This window comes from Nannobrachium achirus (assembly GCF_963921795.1).
Source record: "Nannobrachium achirus genome assembly, chromosome: 12".
Classification (NCBI taxonomy): domain Eukaryota; kingdom Metazoa; phylum Chordata; class Actinopteri; order Myctophiformes; family Myctophidae; genus Nannobrachium; species Nannobrachium achirus.
In genome coordinates, this window is record NC_137832.1 from 37,317,975 (window position 1) to 37,338,038 (window position 20,064).

The window sequence follows — 20,064 nt, forward strand, 5'->3', positions numbered from 1 at the left end:
ATCTGCTATTTTCAAAAAATCGTAAATATTTGAAAGAAATATAAATATATTTTTGAAATATTTAACTCAAATCTTGTATGGGGGGTTCCTGGCATAAAGTATTTTCAGATGGGGGTCTGCTTCTATATTAACCCATTTAGGCCTAACCTATAGAATAGGGCTAAATCAGAAATTAGCCTACAAAACAAATATGTTGCTACATACTGTACATGTACTGTAAGCCCCTCCCAAACAGCAAAATGTGTTCCCGGCCTGAATGGGTTTGGAGGGGGGTGACATGTAAATGTTTGAGAACCTCTGGTTTAAACAACATTACACAGCAAGCCCCCCCAAAGAAAACAACTGTTCTTAAAAAATAAAAAAAAGTACAACCCACAACCACCAATATTTATAGCAACCCGCAACCACCAATATTTATTGGCTACCCTGCTGACAAGTGACAAGCACATTTGAAATATGTGTTGACTCTACTTTTTCATCAAAAGATACTAGACTTGGTTGAAAAGATGATTGTCAGTTGACACAAATCAGAGTAGACGTAGATCAGACTGTACATGCAGATTGCTTTCAAGGAATTCAATTGCTTAAAGATTTGACATTCAGATTGGATTCTGTAATGCAATGGAATCGGAAGCATCTTCCTGTACAGAATGAAAATCAACTGTCATAATACCTGGCTCCTCTGCAAAGCCAACCATTTCTCTATTGATCCTTATGCATTTACTGCCATAGAGAACTGAGTAAATGTTATTCTCATCTGCTTAGAATAACATTCTGTGTGTGTGGCATGAGAGTGAGAGTCTTGCCTCCATTTTTGTTTTGGATGTCAATCCGCCTGGCAGTTAAGAGATGGGGCCGTCTTTTAACGAGACCTGAATCTGATAGTATGTATCTCTATTAACTTGACAATTATACCGACTCATATCTAAGGAAAGGGGTGACATGACATCTCTACGTTCTTAAATTATAACACATTTCTTTGGTTAGGGGGCCACATCCTAATGGGTAATTTAGCTTCAAATGAAGTCAAGAGTGTGCGTTAGTATGACACGGATTGAGGTTCATTTCTTTAGCTTTAATGTGTCTTGTGCAACTGCATTACACAGAAATGTGTTGAAGCTTTTTATATTTTCACACAATGTAAATATCTTAACACAATATCACATATTCATATTCATTCACATTTTATAGAGAATATTCAGGGTCCTTATTATGAGAATGTTTTATCATACACACACACACACACGCACGCACACACGCACGCACTCAGGCATGCGTGCAAGCTGTGTATGCACATCCATTTGGATCTCCAGAGCGGCAGGGTTTACTGAAACGGGACATTGCCAATAGTGTCAGGTAGACTGCTGGTCAGAGAAATGCATTATATTAAAAATACAAACATTCTTCAATGATTTTCAAGACTCTTTTTCTCTTATTTGATTGCTCGGTTAAATGCTGCATCTGGCAATACAAATACACAATGTTGGTAGTATGTTCCAAATGTGACTGGGTTGTCACCACTTTTTTGTATCACTTTCTCCATTTTTGGACAACAAACTATTTATCAATGTAATCTATTTGTCAATGTCATTCCTAACAGCTGCCTTCTTTGTGGTTCAAAACTGTTTTGTACAGTTTAGTACTCCCATTTCTCAACCATTGGGAGTTGATTTTCCTTTGACCATAAGATGGCAGCATTGCCCTTTGAAATACCATACTGAGATTCAGTTTACTGCATTATTATAATCTCTTCATAGTAACTTAGAACATGGATAATAGAGTGTTTAGTGCATTTCTTAAATGCTCTCAAGGCAGTGGCTTGTAAATCTGAATAAATAAAATCCTACTACTACAGATTGTAAGGTATTGAACACTTCAACATGATTCACTGTGGTCCTCTAGCTACACGATGCAGCTGATGGAGCCCAGCTTTAGTACATTTAGCAAAGTTATAATCCATAATTTTTAAAAGTTTCAGCTTGGGCATTTAAAGAAATATCAGAACAGACAACATGGTGTGTAGTGAGCGTAAAGTTGTTTTGGACTTAACAGGCAATTGTAGTGCTGTTATTGCAGCTTTGCCGCCCCCCCCATTATCTCAAAAATATTCCCCTGCAAGGAAGATTATCTACAGATCTATACCAATCTTTTTTGACCAACTTTGAAATGACATATAAAACAAAGTTAAAAAGGATTATTTACAAAGTTCTCGTCCTGAAAAATGGTGGAAAACCTGAGGCTAAAATATCTTTTGATTGAATGTACATTATTTAGAAGTTTGCTCAAGCCTAAAACAAATTTATATTAATAAAGTACACTATTCAGAAGTTTGAGTTTCATTGCTGGCAGGCATTTTAAACCATTTATTATTTTTCCAAACAAAACTCTTAACAGTCCTCACATAGCACGTCGCACTGTTTTCATGGACTTGGATCTCCAGAGGAGAGACACATTTCTCATTAGGGACAAGCAAAACCAGTCCATTACCCATGTGTCTTAATAAATGTGTTTTTCCTCATTGAATATTTGTCATAGTCTTCTCAGGGTGGGCTGAACAATGGGCATTAGGGTTTGTGTGAAGGATTCGCATCATTACTCACAATAATGTACAGTATTGTTGTTCCAGTACCATTTCTGTGTAGTGAAAACGTTTCTGGCTTCTATCCTCAGGATGTTCTCAACAACCTGGGTTCCTCAGAGCTGGATGAAGATGATCTGATGTTGGACCTGGACCTTTCTGACGATCAGCGTCATCGACATGGTAAAATCCTCACTACTTTGGCTATAAATGTGTGACACGTGAGTCTGTGGGACAGGTGCCTGGGTGAGCAATACAGCAGTGCATTATAATAATACTTCAGGTGCTTGATTTGTATTCCAGGAATGTTATCTCTTCTCCAATGATATCGATATTGCTTTATTTTATCCAACATTTTAAGTGAGACATTAACATAACATCCCCAAAATGTGAAATTTGTCTTGGGTTTTCCCCCATGCTGCAACCATAAAAGACAAACATCACTATACAAAATACCCAAAGATGATTATAAAAATAAAAACATTTTTCAAATAGCAAATAAAAAACACCAATAAAAGCAAAGATCCACTAAATTATTCTAAAATAAAACAGATCCACCAGTGTCCATCCTGGCCTCATTCTTTTCCTTATCTGGCAGTGTTTAGAAGTGTTACTGAATTTGATTAATATCCACCTGAACCTCTTCCCAGAGGGCATTAGCTGGTACTCACCATGTAGATTAGAACATGTAATGGGATGGGTTGATAAAGTGTAGCTTGTCTTAGGGTAGCTTGTCTCTTGGTAAGTGGACTGAAAAGATGGAAGCTGTCTCGTCCCTATAGTGCATTCTGCACTAGCCGGACCACTTTAGTTGCATGGATTGGAGAGGTTACCAAACCAAGCGTGATGTTGTATCTGATCTGGCTCTTTAGATTGCCTGATAAAGGACTATACAGAATGCTATACAAAATGAAATGTTTCTTTTTTTTTCTTCTTTTTTTAATCAACACCATGAATTCAATGCAGGAAGTACAGTTGTTGCTGTAATCGGCTTCAGATACTGTCCAGTGTCCACATGTGAGTTCTAAGTGAATGAGCAGACCTGGGAGATGGTTTCATCATGAATAACCAGTAACAACAGGCCTGTGGTCACCAGCTACCCTGGAGTCAAACACTCATCTCCTCAGTCTTTTTAACATTTAAAATAATGTGGTTTTCATCACACCGTTCTGCAAACCTTTGTATCTCTACTTAGTAGTCAGATAGGTCACTGTCCTTTTTCATTAATTCTAATATGGCATTATCATCTGAGTATTGAATGATATTAAAATGGTGATTTCACTTGGAACTAGAAAAGTGCTCTCCTTGGTTAAAAAGGAGTGCACTTTCTATTGAGAATGGAATGCTGTTAAATGGTGATTAACTAGAAAAGTGCACTCCTTGGTAAAAAGGTCTTTACTGCGTGCATAATAGGAAACAGTTTTCGCTCCTCCCCTTATGCAAATTCTCAGTCCACTCCAACAGGGTGCTCCTGTGTTTACGTTCTATCAAATCCGATTATTGGGATTTTAGTGCTGGGTCTGCTGACATATCCTCAATGTATATTGCAGGATCTGTCTTTCTTGAGAGATTAGTTGTGGGATGCAGCCGTCAGGACCTGAGCCAGACAGTGCTACTGTTTTCGTTTGTGGTGGCCCCTATGGTAGAAACGAAAGCAGTTTTGGAGGTGTGCTCTATAGCAGTGGTTCTCAACCTTTCAAGCCGAAACCCCCAAAATAATCATATTTTAACTGGGGACCCCCCACCCTGACGAGCACTAAGAGTTGAGGCATTACATTTTGTATAACACGGTTTTATTGTGAAAATAGCAGATCTACATGCTCACAATGCCTCGCACTAAGAGGCGTTGTGAGCATGTACGTAGATCGGCTATTTTCACAATTTCTGCCTCTAATATTTGACAATTTGGCCAATGTTTAATTTGTCATTTTAGAGGCATTAAAAAGTCCTTAAATTGACACTTTAGACCCCCTGGGGGTCCCGACCCAAACAGTGGGTTGCGACCCATTTGTGGGTCGCAGACACATTTTTATGGGTCCCTTTGTTTTTTGTCTCCTACATTTAGTCTTATAATTATTATTATTAAGTAGTGAAAATAGCTGAGCTTGTAGATCTGCTGTTTTCACTAGTTTAGGTCCCAGGCAAACGTCTAATCTCTCTTTTGGGTCACAAGCTAAAATGTTTGGGAACCACTGCTCTATAGAGGCCCCAGGCCTGAACATGCGATGTGGGTATGATTGGTGGATGTTGCATTCATGATATATGGTGTTTTTTGGTAAGGGATCGTCCCCCACAAATGTGTTGCCAATTACAGGCAAATGGTACCAAAGCCCTGCTTAAAGGTCATGACTCACAAGACCATTTTAGTGTTGGTGGGTGGGGGGGGGGGGCATTGCTGTGTTCTACGTGATACGCGGGTCTACTCCGTCTGCTGTGAAAAGAAAAAAGAGAAATAGCGTCTGCCTTCTCGAGACGTCCATGAAAAGCACTCAGTATATATACGCTCAGGTGTGAAGGAATGTCTGGCTATTCAGTAGCCGCTATTGTCTTGAGGTGATCGTGAATGGCCGGCCGCTGTTCGGTCGCGCGTCATCTTTCTTTGCATTCACTTAGTTTGAAGCTTGTGTGCAATGCATCGTCTCCTCGTTCATCACTCGTACGACGTGTTTCATGCTGAAAATAGCAGATCTAGTTCACAAAGCGTTGCATCCACGACACTACGAGCTTGTAGATCAGTTATTTTTACCCCACAGAAACTATAGTAACTTTTGCTTCTGACAAGACCAGAAGAAGCAACGTGGGGAAAAGATTACGGGTTCGATGGCATTTCACCGGTGGTGGAAAAAGTACTTGTAAAAGCATCAATACTGCAATATAGAAATACTGAAAGTAAAATAATGAAAGTGTTGGCATCAAAATGTAGCCTACTTATAAGTATCAAAAGTAAAAGTACAACATGTTTTAAAATAGCAAAATAGGGATAAAGTGGTTAATGAATGTTCTATAATATCATAATTTATATCTGCAAAGTAACTAGTGACTAAAGCTTTTCAGAACACAGCACTGGGGGAGGGGGGGGGGGGGGATCACGTTTCTGCAACAGTGACATTTGTAGTATTTGTGGCGCCACCCATGGATGTAAGTGGAATTGATGTAGAGGCCCTCAATGTGGGATTTCAAATTTAGGGCAAACTGGACCCTGCCTTTATCTGAAACGGGCCCCTCCTGCACACTTAGGAATCCAGTCATAGCCAATCGGAAAGGCATATGAAAAACATGACTTCAGCGATAATATGGACTGATTTACCGGTATGTGAGTTTTGGACCAAATAGAATAGTAGGCCTGTATGGGGAGTGATTCAATGAATCCAAGGGAATAGTTTATTTTTATTATTGTACAACCTACGGTTCAAGCGTTATAGATCTGAACGTAAAATGGCCTGTTAAAGCATCACCATGAGGCCAATTTGAAAATGTCTTTGAGTGTGGAGGTTGTTCTTTGTCCTACTGGCAGTGTGTGCTATAGTTTCACACCAATCAGTCTAGCGGTGCCCAGAGATTAGCTGCAAACAGACAGACTCACAGGGCGAAAGTCAAATCCCCACCCCGGAGGTTCCCAAACATTTTTGCTTGAGTCGAGACCCAAAAGAAAATCTGATGTCTCCCTTGGACCCAGACTAGTGAAAATAGCAGCAACGAATTGTGGTGCGATGCGTTCGTATTTTGTAATTTATGGAATTTATTTATAGCATATGCTTATGCTTTAATGGTCTGTGTTTGGGAAACGCTTGAAACCCAACAGACACACAAGCATAAACTCAAGGACACTGATTTCTTTCCGCTCCATGTTAATGAATACAGCCGTTCTCACTGGCCGTACATGGATGCTCCACTTGCGCAAGCGAAGATTTTTTTGTCTGCACGCATTCTCATTGAAATGAATTCACCAGATGTCCTGTGGCCAGGTTTGGCGAGAACAGTCGTGCACAAACCCCTGCGCACAATAAAGCATGTCAACGACACATGAGTCTGAGGTCTGGCAAGCGTACTCCTTTGTTTGCAATCGAGGTTGCCAAACCAGGAGGTAAGGTTAAAATTGAGTACACTCGATTAGAGCCTAGAACACAGTTTCTAAAATTGCTTGGCTCACGTTAAGACTTGAGTTTTCTGAGAAGAGAAAGACGCTGTGAACATTTCTTGTTCACATACACATGCATTATATATACATTGATTCAATTTACAATCCAGAATTGTACTTTAACCTAACCCTTTTTTTTGTATTTCAGTTTGAGGTTGACCTTTATTAGTATATGTGATCAGTTCTTTATTCTAAAACAGTGTTTCTCCGGCAGGCCGAAAGGCCTGCATGTTTCATATCTGCCTTTTATAGCGCCACCAGGAGGCCGACTTATGTAAAACACATTCTTTGATATTACTCCTTAGAATGTTATCTAAAATCACGCAAATCATTACACTATATCTCTATAGTGATGTGGTCAAGACGGATCTGTCCAATATTTCATATACGGTATTCATATATTCTATACTAATTTGCTAACATTGGCTTTGAAAGTTTGCAGGTTTGAACAAAATGCCTCAAATCATGAATGCAGCCTGCTATTTCCGTGAGTCTTTGCACGCACATTACCACTAGGTCAAGGAACAAATGCCACCCTTTTCACATTGGCCTGTTATAGTGCCACCAGCATGTCAACTTTTGCGAAACAAATTTTTAGAACAAAACGCCTCAAATCATGCATGCAGTGTCAGATTGCTGTGAAAGGCCCAAGAAGACATGGCACCCTTTTCACATTGGCCTATAAGTGCATCCCAGCAGGAGGCCACAATAACCTACCTGACCTGGCTGGTGGAGACCTGTGCTCGGAACAGCACTGCTTCTAGTTTGATAATTTTTACTGTACATTTGCTGTAAAACTCCAACGACCCAGTGCCTTCCAGCGCTTTGATTTAACACCCTCAGATTCAGGGAGATATATGTTTGACTGTGAGTAGATATAATTATCCTCTGTTTGACTCTCATTGAATGCATGTGTGCATAACATGTGACTGACCTTTATGTAGCTGAAAAAAGATACACACTCGGGTGGGCTCATCAAAAATTGCAGCAGTCAAAGAAGCGAAAAGGGTGTAGTTCAGTGATTGTGAACCGTTTTAATTTCAAGGACCCCCCAATTTGATATGCCTTAAGGCCCATTCCCACTGGGCCAGATAACAGATATCTGGAGATATTTCTCCAGATATTTTTCAATGCAAAGTGGATGGTAGATACAGATAAAAAAAACATTTGCCACAGATAAAAGTATCTGTGGCAAATATCTGTGGTATATATTTTTTTATCTGTATCTACCATCCACTTTGCATTGAAAAATATCTGGAGAAATATCTCCAGATATCTGTTATCTGGCCCAGTGGGAATGGGCCTTTAGGCTAGGGAACTGCATTTGATACAATGTGGTATGTTTCGTAAAATCATCTGGGTTAATTTAACTCTGAGAGTGTATAAATGAAACCATAACCAGTGGTGTACTGTGTGTAGACTTCTGTAGCTGGAGTGTCAATCTAGTCTGCTTTAGCAGGGAAGTTGCAAATGAGCTTGCAAAACATACACACATGACACACAAACCAGCTCCAAGGGCATGGCCTACAGACAGAGAGAGACCATCATTTATGCTCAATACACACACATTCACAATAGTTTGCATGCTTAGTTATTTCTTTATTTAGACCTAACGGTTTGCAGCCGGGGCGTTTGTAGCATTGTTTAAGATGAGAAGCTTACCCTGTAGGGGTGTCCGGGGGCATCCTCTCCTGGAAGAAGATTGGGTGAATTTCATGCATTTAAACATAAGTGTGCAGCATTGTGTGAGTAACTAAAGCAGATAATCATGCCTACATTTTGTTGTGGAGGGAAAACTATATCAAGTTATTTTTGAGCGGTGGTCACACCGTCTCCATAGCGTGGCCGTGTGTGTATCCGTCCGTCTATGTATGTGGGTGGGTCCGTATGTAGCCTAAGTACCCCTGGTGACCAGAGAGGTGCTGTTGAGTCTAGTCTGCCCTGAGCATCAACTGCAATACCAGTGGTGGCCTGAGTGACATGGATGGATGGATGGATGGCTCTCTCTCTCACACGCAAGCAAGCAACCCCCCCCCCCCCCCCCCCCCCATATATATATATTTTTCTATTATTATTTTTTTAAATATTTTTTATTATAATTATTATTATTATTATATATTTGTTTTGCTGTTGCGCAGCCTCCACGACCACCGCTCAGTTCACACGTGTGTGATTTTTTGGCAAGTGGGATTAACTAGAATGCTTAATTAATTATTTGATATCAGAAGGTTGGTTGCTCCAAATGGTTCCTAAACAATTCTGGGGAGCATAATCCTCAGACAATAAATCAAACTGCTCATTATGGTGGTGTGGAAAACTCCTAAATAATGGTATTAATTAGTAGTGGTAGTAAAACAATCAAATTAAAAAAAGTTTATATGTACAGCAAGGCTAAAACATAAACTTCTCATGGTTGTAGGTGGTAAGTAACAATTCCACGTCGGCTTGTAAATTACCGGGTTATTACACAATACACACACCACACCAACAGTGTTAAATCACTCTCCAAAACGTTCCCTATATACTGTATATATGTGTATAATATATATTATATATATATACACACACACACACACACACACACACACACACACACACACACACACACACACACACACACACACACTTTTGTTCGAGCCAATCTTTTTCCGAGCCATTAGATGGCGGGCCAGAACATTAATCAAAGGCTAATTTAAGAAATTGATTGTTAATTTTTTTTTACTGGAACTGTGACAGGCCGCCATGTAAGACATACAGTTGTGGGAGATGCATGGAGTGGATCAAAAATAAATGAGCTGTATAGGTGGCATAATTAACTTTAAATGAGCCGGGTTTATTTTCTATCCTTTTCCATTGTTGTGAATAATAATTGTACGGACAAACCTTGTGGCAGAGCCTAACTCTAGTTTTAATAATATTTTAACCCCCTCCTCCCAGACGCACAACGTCACATTATTACTTGCGCCAGCAGAGCGCACAAGTACTGTGTTTGGTTGCGTATGTACCGGTAGGTACAGTAGGTAGGTAGCTGTGTGTGTTTAAGCCCGTAGCCCAATCAGGGACCAGCATTTCTGGCAATGTCATCATTAACAGCCAACTAGGGACCAGGAATGCTGGTGGTCGTGTTGATGTTACTGGCATTGCCAGTAGTGATGCCAGTGGTGAGCGCACCTCATGGCGAGCTCTGCTGGTGCACAAGCAGGCCATACATGGCCTACTTGTGCACAAGACGCAAGTTGGCACGTCGCCAGAGTGCAGTTCTAGTTACTGTGTGCAGGCTGCTTAAGTGAGAAGTTCACTAAACATTTAACCTGCAGCTAATTAGCAAGAGAAAGATGGCAATATCCAAAAGTCTAAAGAGGAATGTTGACAGTGTTTTCAGTGTCAGCTTTCCACTTTTAAGTAGGAATGGACAGCAAACTATGCCGCGCTCATCCTACATGGTTTCATCAATGCAGAGCCGCTGTGTCTTGTCGGAAACGAGCAATGTGGCTGCTTGCAAGGAATATAATTTTAGATCGCACCACAAGACGAAACATGGTACCTTCAAAGTAACTGGTGCAGGTGCTGTCTGTCCACAGAGTTCTTTTCATGATGTTCAGTGCCACATTGCACTCCATAGGCTACCGGTATAAATTATGCCCAGCAGCAATTTTAGAGAATAGTTGGGTCTCTTCTCTTCTCACTTCCTTCACAGGTGTTACCAATAGTACTAATGAAGACTCTGTTCCATTCTGGTCTCTCATGGTTCCTTGGGGGTTCCAAATGACCCCTTAACAGGTGACAGGTGTATTTGGTTCCATTTGTACACTCTCAGAGTTATGGGGGTCCTTGAAATAAAAGGTTTGAGAACCACTGTGCTAAATGAAATGGAACAGAGTAGGGGTGTAACGATACATTTTTAACAGCGATGCGATACACATCACGATAAATGGTTGACAATACAATAGATGGACGTTATTGGTTCATCCATGGCGATACAATACAATGATTTAAAATCGATATAGTAACTATTTAGCAAAGAAATGAAATGTGTGTGAAACATGTCAATAGTGCAGTTTTTTATAGGCAAAATGTATTATTATGGATATAAATAAGTAAACACAGTGATTCTCTGGCAAATACATGGACATTGTATTTGAACACATAGTGACAAAGTAGAGTTCTCAACAGGCCTGAAAATGATGGCCGGCCCTACTGGGCCCTAACTGCCCGACTAATTAACATACGTTTTAACCCTACCCTACCCTAAATGTCGGGTCGGGTAGGGTCGGGTCCAAGCAGAATTTGAGAACTCTAGGACAAACCTGCACCTTACATGAAGACAGAGATTTCATACTTTTATCGATAGACCAAGAGTAGCTATATGGAATGGAAAAGTAATTAGACCTCTCTTTTACATTTTTCTTCTTAAAATTGCTAAATACAAGGCACACATACTTAGTTTCTATACAATCGATTATTTGCATTGCAAAACAATTCGATACCGATGATCTGCATTGTAAAACGATACGATACAAAGCCAAGCGATATGATATTTTGCTGTTTGCAAATTTTTCAATGCAGTTACTATATCGTTACACCTCTCTAGAACAGAGCCTTCATTAGTCATTGGTAACACCTCTCCAATATAGCTGCCGTCAAAATAAAGTGCATGGCCAGATATTTCTGTGTGGCCGGATCTGGCCCATGGGTCGCCATTATAAAGTCTTCTTATAAAATAATTGAAATCCTTGTAATTTATTCCTGCAAGATAATGCATTTGATCAGTTACCGCTAGCTAACATGTTTAGTAGCCTACTACGTTGGCGCATGTAATAGCATTAAAATAAAATAATATTTGAATAGCTGATGTTCTCAGTTCTCATCATATTCCTATCACACAAAGACAATGTAAAGTTTGCCTGTGTGGCCTGGATTCCTGCCAAAGGACAGGCACAGAGCTGCTGTGTGAGTGATGGATCAGTGTACACATTGGGAACAAACAAGGGTGAGCCAAGACAGAGACTATGAATCCGCTGTGCTCTTGTCTCCAGACTAAATACCACATCACCCATGATCCTGGTATAATTGGCATAATCTTAGTTTCACTCTTTTCTGAACAATATCGGGGGAGGGAAAATGTATGATTTTGTTTTATTTTAAGAACTATAGGAAATAAAATAATAAATAAACAGTAATAAGAGATCTCTTTTCTGCAGAGCACTGTGTTCATCTGTCATTCAATGGGTAAAAATGAGTAAAAAAGGTTCTCAATGTCAATAAGCCATGTGCTTTCCTGAGCCTATCCTTTTAGTTGACCTTGTACCAATGAACTGTACTGTCATGAAACTGCACCTTTTCCTATGCAAAATTCTAATAAATGCTTCAATCAATCAAACAAAACATTACTCTAATACAGTGGTTCTCAACCTTTTCAGGCCGCGACCCCCCAAATAATCATATTTTAACTGGGGACCCCCTCCACCTTGACGAGCACTAAGAGTTGAGGAATTACATTTTGCATAACACGGTTCTATTGTGAAAATAGCAGATCTACATGCTCACAACGTCGGCGTTGTGAGCATGTAGATCAGCTATTTTCACAATTTCTGCCTCTAATATTTGACAATTTTGTGTGTCTACAGTATCCAGAGAAGACTCCAGCCAGTCCCTGGCCTCCTGTTTCAACCTGCTCCCCTCCCCCATGGAGCCATCAGGAGACCGCATCCCAGGGAAAGACAGCAGTCACCGGTAAATCATACTGTCATTTATCAAAAGCTATAGCTAAGTACCTTTTGGCCTAAAGGTGTCGCCGGAGGAAAAGGCATTTGGTTGCCAAGCATAGCATGAACTGCGCTTAGCATATGAATACAAATGTAAAATGTAAGGTGCAACAGGCAAACATGAGTTAAGCTGCGTGCACACCAAGAAAAAGTTAGAGGAGAAAAAAAGCAGAAATACAGTAGGAGCAGCTTTTTTTTTAATCAATAATTGGGTGTATCCAAGGTGCCTACAGTAGGTAGTGACAGCTGTCACTCAAGTCTTAGCTGGTCTGCCTGTTTTTGCCAAGACAAAACAAGCCGTTTAAACAGGAGTGCATTTTGAAATCCAAATTGTAAAATAGCAGCTTTAGATGAGAAATAAGTCTATATGACCCATTTATGGATTAAAACAAATCATAGAATGTTTAAACAAGCTGCTAAATAACTGAAGGAGCTGTTTGCTCTGTACCACTGCCTGCCTGCTAGGGAGGCTGTCCGAGGAGTCTGTCTCACTGCCAAGTACAACATTGATTCCCTCTGCTAGAAATGACAAACGAAAACTTATCTTACTATAAGTCTCACAAGAACAATGTTGGACAATTAAGAGATTCGACTAGGAGATTCGACAGGGAATCTATCTTTTATATACACAAATTAACAAGTAAAAAGAAACAGATCATGTTGCAATGTTTCCTCGTTTAGAGCGGTCACCACCTCGACTACTCCCCGTTCATCGGTTGCTATCTCCGGGCAGAATATGGGCATCTCGGTAGTCGGTACCTCTGCCTCCCCTCCGCCCTCTCCTCCGCCGCCCTCTAGAAGCAGCATTCGTGAATGTATATGAATGTTTTTAATTAGCAGCTGAGCTGATGTGAAACTTGTGCAACTACATACTTTCGTAACTTAATTAATAACTTGTAACACCGACACAGGTCTCGGAGCTCTGAACATTCCTCGATCTCTCTCCCTAGTGTTTAGGGGGCTTAAGAACTGGATTCAGTATAGTTAACATTATGCATGATTTGAACTTTGTCAGTTGTCTATTCCAGACCAAACGCAACTAAGTATAACCCAGGCTTCATCTTCAAGCACTGTAAATAATGAAATAAAAACCCTTCTCATGAATAAATATGCAGGTCATCCTGCCATCTTCTTCTCTCCTGGCAGCTGAGAGCAGCACGAGAGCCATCTGCGACGCGTGTGCTCTTTTTTTTTTTTACCTGTTGTGTACAACTGGCTTCCACATTGATTTAAAATGGCCAGTAGTTTCTTTTCTACATCTCAGGATTAAACTTATTGGGCACACACACTATTGCATCTGCACAACACTCTCTCTCTCTCTCTCTCTCTCTCTCTCTCTCTCTCTCTCTCTCTCTCTCTCTCTCTCTCTCTCTCTCTCTCTCTCTCTCTCACACACACACACACACACACACACACACACACACACACACACACACACACACACACACACACACACACACACACACACACACACACACACACACACGCTGCTGCTGCTGCGCTCCAGATAGGGCTTATTTGGTTTTATGGAGCTAGCGGGTAATAAAGGTTTGTATCTGTAGAGATATTGTCTGCTGGGGTGTCTGACAACCCTGCAGATTATTATTACTTTACCTTTCAATGTTCTTCTCTCTGCTGCCTGCTTTATTTTATTCTGCTCTCAACCGAAGGATAAAGATAGACCGTGGCTATGATCTTCGCTGTTTGCAGATGAGCTACAGGTCAAACTCTATGTTTTGTTTCCTAAGTGGTTGTTTGTACTGTGTTATACAACACTATTATGACTTTAGGGCTAGTCTCACACAAGACAAGTGCAAGGCCAGAGTGAGTGCAGAGTGGTCAAGTCGTTCTAAGAGTATATGCTGTAAAGTTACAAAGATAGCAGGTAGAAAATCAAACCAGCATCTATCTAACATACTATCTAAATAACATACAGTAGCATTTATCATGAATATGCAACATAATAAGGAGTGTTGGGACATATGGTGTGTATGGTAAAGGTCTAGTTATTTTGTCATAGCCAGGATACTGGTCTGAGTCTTGGTTCTAATGGAAAGATACTTCTCTTACTCCAGACAGAGCATCAGTGAATCATAAAACTAGGAAAGGATTCTTGTCAACTCATCAAAGGTATATTTTATTTCAGCCACAGTTTATTGCTGCTTTCATTTATAGTGAAGTCCCACACTTCTGCTTGAGTTTGGAAGCCCTGGAGGAAAGTGCACAATCTCTTTCTTCCTCTGACACACACATTTGCATCATTCTTTTCAGTCTGCCACAACATTTTTAGTCTTTATAAATCGGTTTCTCTCTTTTGGATTGAGTTTGCCTGCATTGGAGCTTGCAGGTTTAAGCTAGAAATACTTTGAGAAGTTTGATCCTGGATATTATCCAGTCCATTTCAATTCATTCCACTCCCAGGTAACATACAATGACAAGACCCCAATATCACAGAGATGGTGGGTGATACCATTTTCTTTTAAATAAATTTAAACTGCGCTCGGTTGGCGTACCTGCCCACCACCGCAGAGATTATGGGTTCGAAGCCACCATGGTGCATTCGGCTTTATCGAGTGTCTATACGCACACAGTGGGCCCTTGTTTGGGGGGGGGGGGGGATATCTGTCACTGCACACATATAATATTCCCACCAGCTAGGGCGGCCATTGTCAGCATTGAATGTTGGGCAGCAGGAGTAGGACGAAGGCTCTATGTCCTTGCAGTGGGCGCTCATTATTAATGAATGGGTGAGTCAGTACAACACAGTGTCAACACACACACCTGTGTATGGGGGGGACTAATGTGCATAACGACTAAACTAGGGAGAAAAAGGGTATAAAAAAGAGAAGAAAGGAGAAGTGGATGTGATCAAGAAGCACAATGTCAAGTGATTATATGCCTTTTCATTGTTCTCCTTTCAAGATTAAGCATACAGTAATTTGCTATCTGTAGTTTTACTTTTAGGTCTGTGGCAGTCTTTGTCACACACAGTGACTAGAATTGACACTTTGATGCATGGAGCTTACATTTATTAAGACTGCTCGTTTATAAAATACTTGAGAAGATAATCAGCGGTTCCTGCAGGTGAATTAAGTGGTGATGCCACAGATCAACTCTTGAGATCTTCCCCCATTTTTCCTAGGTGAAGGATAGAAAGAAATCCAGTGAGCCACAATAGTTCCAGGAGATCCAATGCTGTTCCAAGTGTTACATTAAATCAATGTAAACGCACGTGTATCATTGAACCTTTTACCAGTCTCTTAGTAGATGTTCAGTAAGGGTGGTGTTGTCCTCTGTCACCATGCTGCTTGGAAGCAATAGAGTAAGTGCTCCCATTGACCATTTTGTCACAGCAGTGGTCAAACCTGCTGGGGACATGGGCACTGGTGACCAAGTGGTTGCAACAGGCTCTGTACATAGAGAGCCTAACCACCGCTGGTGGCATACCCATTTCCTTTTCCGATTCACTTTCCCATATGGATTGTATGTGTTGCTGCAAGAACAAGGGCAAGAAATATGCCTGATTTGCATATACTGTAAGTACATGGAGAATAAAACTTGTTTCTGTCATTTGTAACATACTATACCGCTTGAAAATAGGTTGAAAGTTCTGCAATAGATGAACTGTATACATGCTATGCATGCATTAGGAGGCCTGGCTTGCCCCAGCTATTACGGCAGCCACGTTGACGCATTGCTCCGAGTCAGCTGCAGCCAATACATTATCTATGTGTGTTTGTTCTATATGGTTGGTGGATGTCTGCCGATGTCTGAATTGGATAGAACACTGCCTCTATCATCTGAGCTTGGGGAGCCATGGTTTGTCATGGAAATGTCAAATGAAACAGAGAAAGCCTTCTCTCACAGTTCAAGCACTTCGGACACTACTAAACATTATAATACAGTCTACTCTAGACTATGAAAGAACAAAGAATTTTAATAATCTTTGTACTACTGTAGGTCTTTAAATACCTCTTCCTCTCATACCGTAGATGTCACAAAATGCAGTCTAGGCGTGTATTCAGTTTCTCCTCCCAGAGATCCTTATTTGTTATTTGTGGCTATAATAGGTGGAGTTTGGAAAGATTGGCTGAGTTGAGCAGTGGAAACGTCTATAATGCAGTGAAAGAAACGGCATAATGTGTGTATCGAGTGTTTGGGGAATTTCTGGCCACCTGTCTGGACCGCCGCAGATAAGTCGATCTAAAGGAACTCAAGGGATGGAAGGGGATTTTAGAAATTGTACTTTTTTAAAATGATTTCTGAAATACCAGTATGTGCTTCTCTTTTATTTATCCTCTGAATTATACGGTAGTTGTTTACTTACAAAAAATGATGGCATTGTAGATAAACTGTTGGTTCACATTAATAACCGCAATGTTTATTTTTTTATCCACCAGCACTTTAAGTTTCTTGTGCAAAGTATTTTCACAATGTCTGACTTAACAGTGAACTGTGCTAGGGGAGTGATGGAGTTCAGATGGGAGAGTGAAAGAGAGCAAAATGTATTTGCCTTGGGCTCTCTGTCTCTCTGTATATCCATCCCCCTTGCTCGCTCGATCCCTCTCTCTGTCTATCCATGCACCTCACTCTCTCTCTCTCTCTCTGTGTGTGTCTTGTTCTCTCTCTGGTTACCTAATCCCTTTTGGACATTGATTGGCTAGACTAGGCAAAGCAAGCTCTTCTTTCTGTTCACAAATACAGTATACACACGCACACACGCACGAACACACGCACGCACGAACACACGCACGCACGCACGCACGCACGCACGCACGCACGCACACGCATGCACGCACACACGCACGTACGCACGCACGCACGCACGCACGCACACACACACACACACACACACACACACACACACACACACACACACACACACACACCCCTCATCTTTGATGTCTGACAATGATTTTGATGGCAGACTTTTATTTCCTTGCGCTTATTATTTTTTCAATGTTAACACTGCAATACATTTCCACTGTTAATAATACACATTCAAATTACAAAACACACATGGGGTTGCAAACATTGCCCACAACAACATTTCCATTATACAGATGTTTTTTTTACCTTGACTTTTGACCCAAAGGTTTTTCATCTCTTCAGGGCAGCCTATTTATCACTCCCACCCCACATTCTGCCTTTGTACCTTGACCTTGTTTGTGCCGTTGTCCTTTGAACTGTCATACCCAAAAGTAACAAAGTATAAAATAGGGCTTAAAGTGGTTAAGTATGTTTTGTAACTACTCTAAATCTGCAAAGTAACTATGCCTACTGTAAAGCCATCAAATACTTGCGGTGGAGTAAAAAGTATGTTTGCCTCTGAGATGTAGCAGAGTGAAAGTAGAAGTCTTGAAAAGTAAAGTAAATGCACCTGCATATACAGTACTTGTATGTCACACACTGCACAGGATTATGTCACTTGATTTAGTTATCCATGAAGAATCCAACACTTTTTCTTTCTACGTCTCTGTTCATGAGATATGACCCATTATGTCATTTTTACCTCACCCTGGAATGTGACCTTGAACTTTTGCACTCACACTGATCATTCCCACCATCCCTGAGTTATTTGAGAGAGAGAGAGAGAGAGAGAGAGAGAGAGAGAGAGAGAGAGAGAGATTAAAGGTTCAGATGCCACTTAAGTTAGACATTGCTGATGCAGTGACTTTCCGTACCCAATGAAAGACAATTTGTTGTGATGAGCGTTCCACAGAGCAACTTTATTGCTGTGTCCCTGGTGATAGTTTTTTTTACATGCCTACATGCTTAAAAGCACACACTGCACATTACCGGTAAATGCAGCGATACAGGGATGTTTTGAGACTGTGTAGACCAGTGTTTCTCACCTTACATTTCAAGGACCTCCGGTTTGACAGGTATTAGGCCACGGACCCCCCATTTGACATCTCATCTCTGGGGCCCCGATCTGACAACATTGTTCCACATGATTTGGTCTGATATGACTGTCATTTGCTCCAGAATGCCTTTATTCATGTTTATGTACTGTATTCATATTCTGTATACCGCCCTCCCCTAATTTAAGAACCACCGATGTAGACAGACATTTCTGCCAGAAAGTATGATGATGAGTAATTTGTTTCACCACAGTTTTGTTCACCAGAGACGAACGTTGGTAGGAAAATAACATCAACCAGGCTGGTGATTAATATTAATATTATTATTTTTCTGTGATGACACGGACCTCAGCCTCTGTTGTCTTATAAAGCATAACACACAGAGGAAATACCATATTGACAGCCGGTATGTAGTTTGCCTGTTGCTATGGCAATGGCAGTTTGCCCGTGCAGTAGCCCCCTCCTCCCTTCTCAATTTCTCCTTCTTCTTCTTTTTTTTTTTGCCTTCTTTCATGAGCGTTGATTACTATGCAGAAGACATGCAGCCAGAGGGGACAGCGTGCACACCCTCTTAGTTTCCTAGTCGGTCAGCATGCAGTGGACCGTTAGCAGTAGGGACGGGGTCTGTCTCCGTCTCTCTTTCACTCTGTCATGATCTCTCATTCACATCATGTCTTTGTCTGTTTACACATCAATTAATTTCTGATCAGTCTGAAATACTTTGGGATAGTAGTAGAATGATACTTAACTAGGCTCTGTGGTGCATTTGGTAGGTTATGGAGAACAAATGGAGGAATCATAAATCAAATGAGATGTGTTGTACGCAAGATGAAAACAACTAAAGATAAGACGATGTCGGCTGTCTCCTTTTTTCTCTCTCGTTAGCTTTCCAAATGAAATGCAGACAGGGCCAACATGCTGTATTATTCTCTGCTCTGTGTTTTGTAGTTTTCGTTGTGCATGTTCAGTTTTTCGGCTTGCGAACAAGAGTGGGAGAAAAGGGTAAGTGAGTGAGTGAGAGAGAGAAAGAAACGAAAAATCTTTTTAAAGAGAATCGTTGGTGTCCTATAAAATTGAATAAACCAGCAGCAAGCGGATGACAGAGGGAAAGAGAAATGGAGAGAGAGAGATGGAGAGATTAACCTCCCCGCTCTCTCATCTTGTATTTCATTTGAGGCCCTTCGTTATCGCTTGGTCATGCATGAATCAGTAGGGTATTTAGAAACCCAGCTTTCCACTTGAAAATGAGCCCAGCTATCATATAGGGCCAGATACAGCACAAAGCCATACTCACCCAGTTGAAACCCTGGTCTCCTGTGGGGATAGAGTCCAGTGACGATGTAGTATTCATGCACGTGGACATACAGTACAGGGAGAGGAAGGAACATAATTCATATATCAGTCATTTTATCAAGCCACTTTCTAATCTCCACTGACAGCCAGGAATTTACCTAAGTAGATTAGGCTGCCGCTTAATATGGCCATCAACAGTAACCACTTTGACATTGCCTCTTAAATCATGTTGACACACACATAATCTCTCATTTGAATAGTCAACCGTGAAGAGTTCAGCATTCAACTAGCTTTGGACTGAGCTTATCCTCAAAACACACTCTCACGCGCGCAGACACGCGCACACACGCACACATGCACGCACACAGGCACGCGGGCACACACTAACGCATGCACGCACGTACGCACGCACGCACGCATGCACGC

At 40.9% G+C, this 20,064-nt stretch overlaps 1 protein-coding gene across 1 annotated transcript in view; it reads left to right on the forward strand.

The window, feature by feature from the left end:
- ccser1 (coiled-coil serine-rich protein 1) overlaps positions 1-20,064 on the forward strand; it is a 217,557-nt gene that overhangs the window by 20,723 nt on the left and 176,770 nt on the right. The window contains exons 6-7 of the mRNA XM_080739096.1: positions 2,671-2,761; positions 12,344-12,449. Of these exons, the coding sequence (XP_080595222.1) occupies positions 2,671-2,761; positions 12,344-12,449 (197 nt within the window). The remainder of the gene's footprint in view (positions 1-2,670; positions 2,762-12,343; positions 12,450-20,064) is intronic.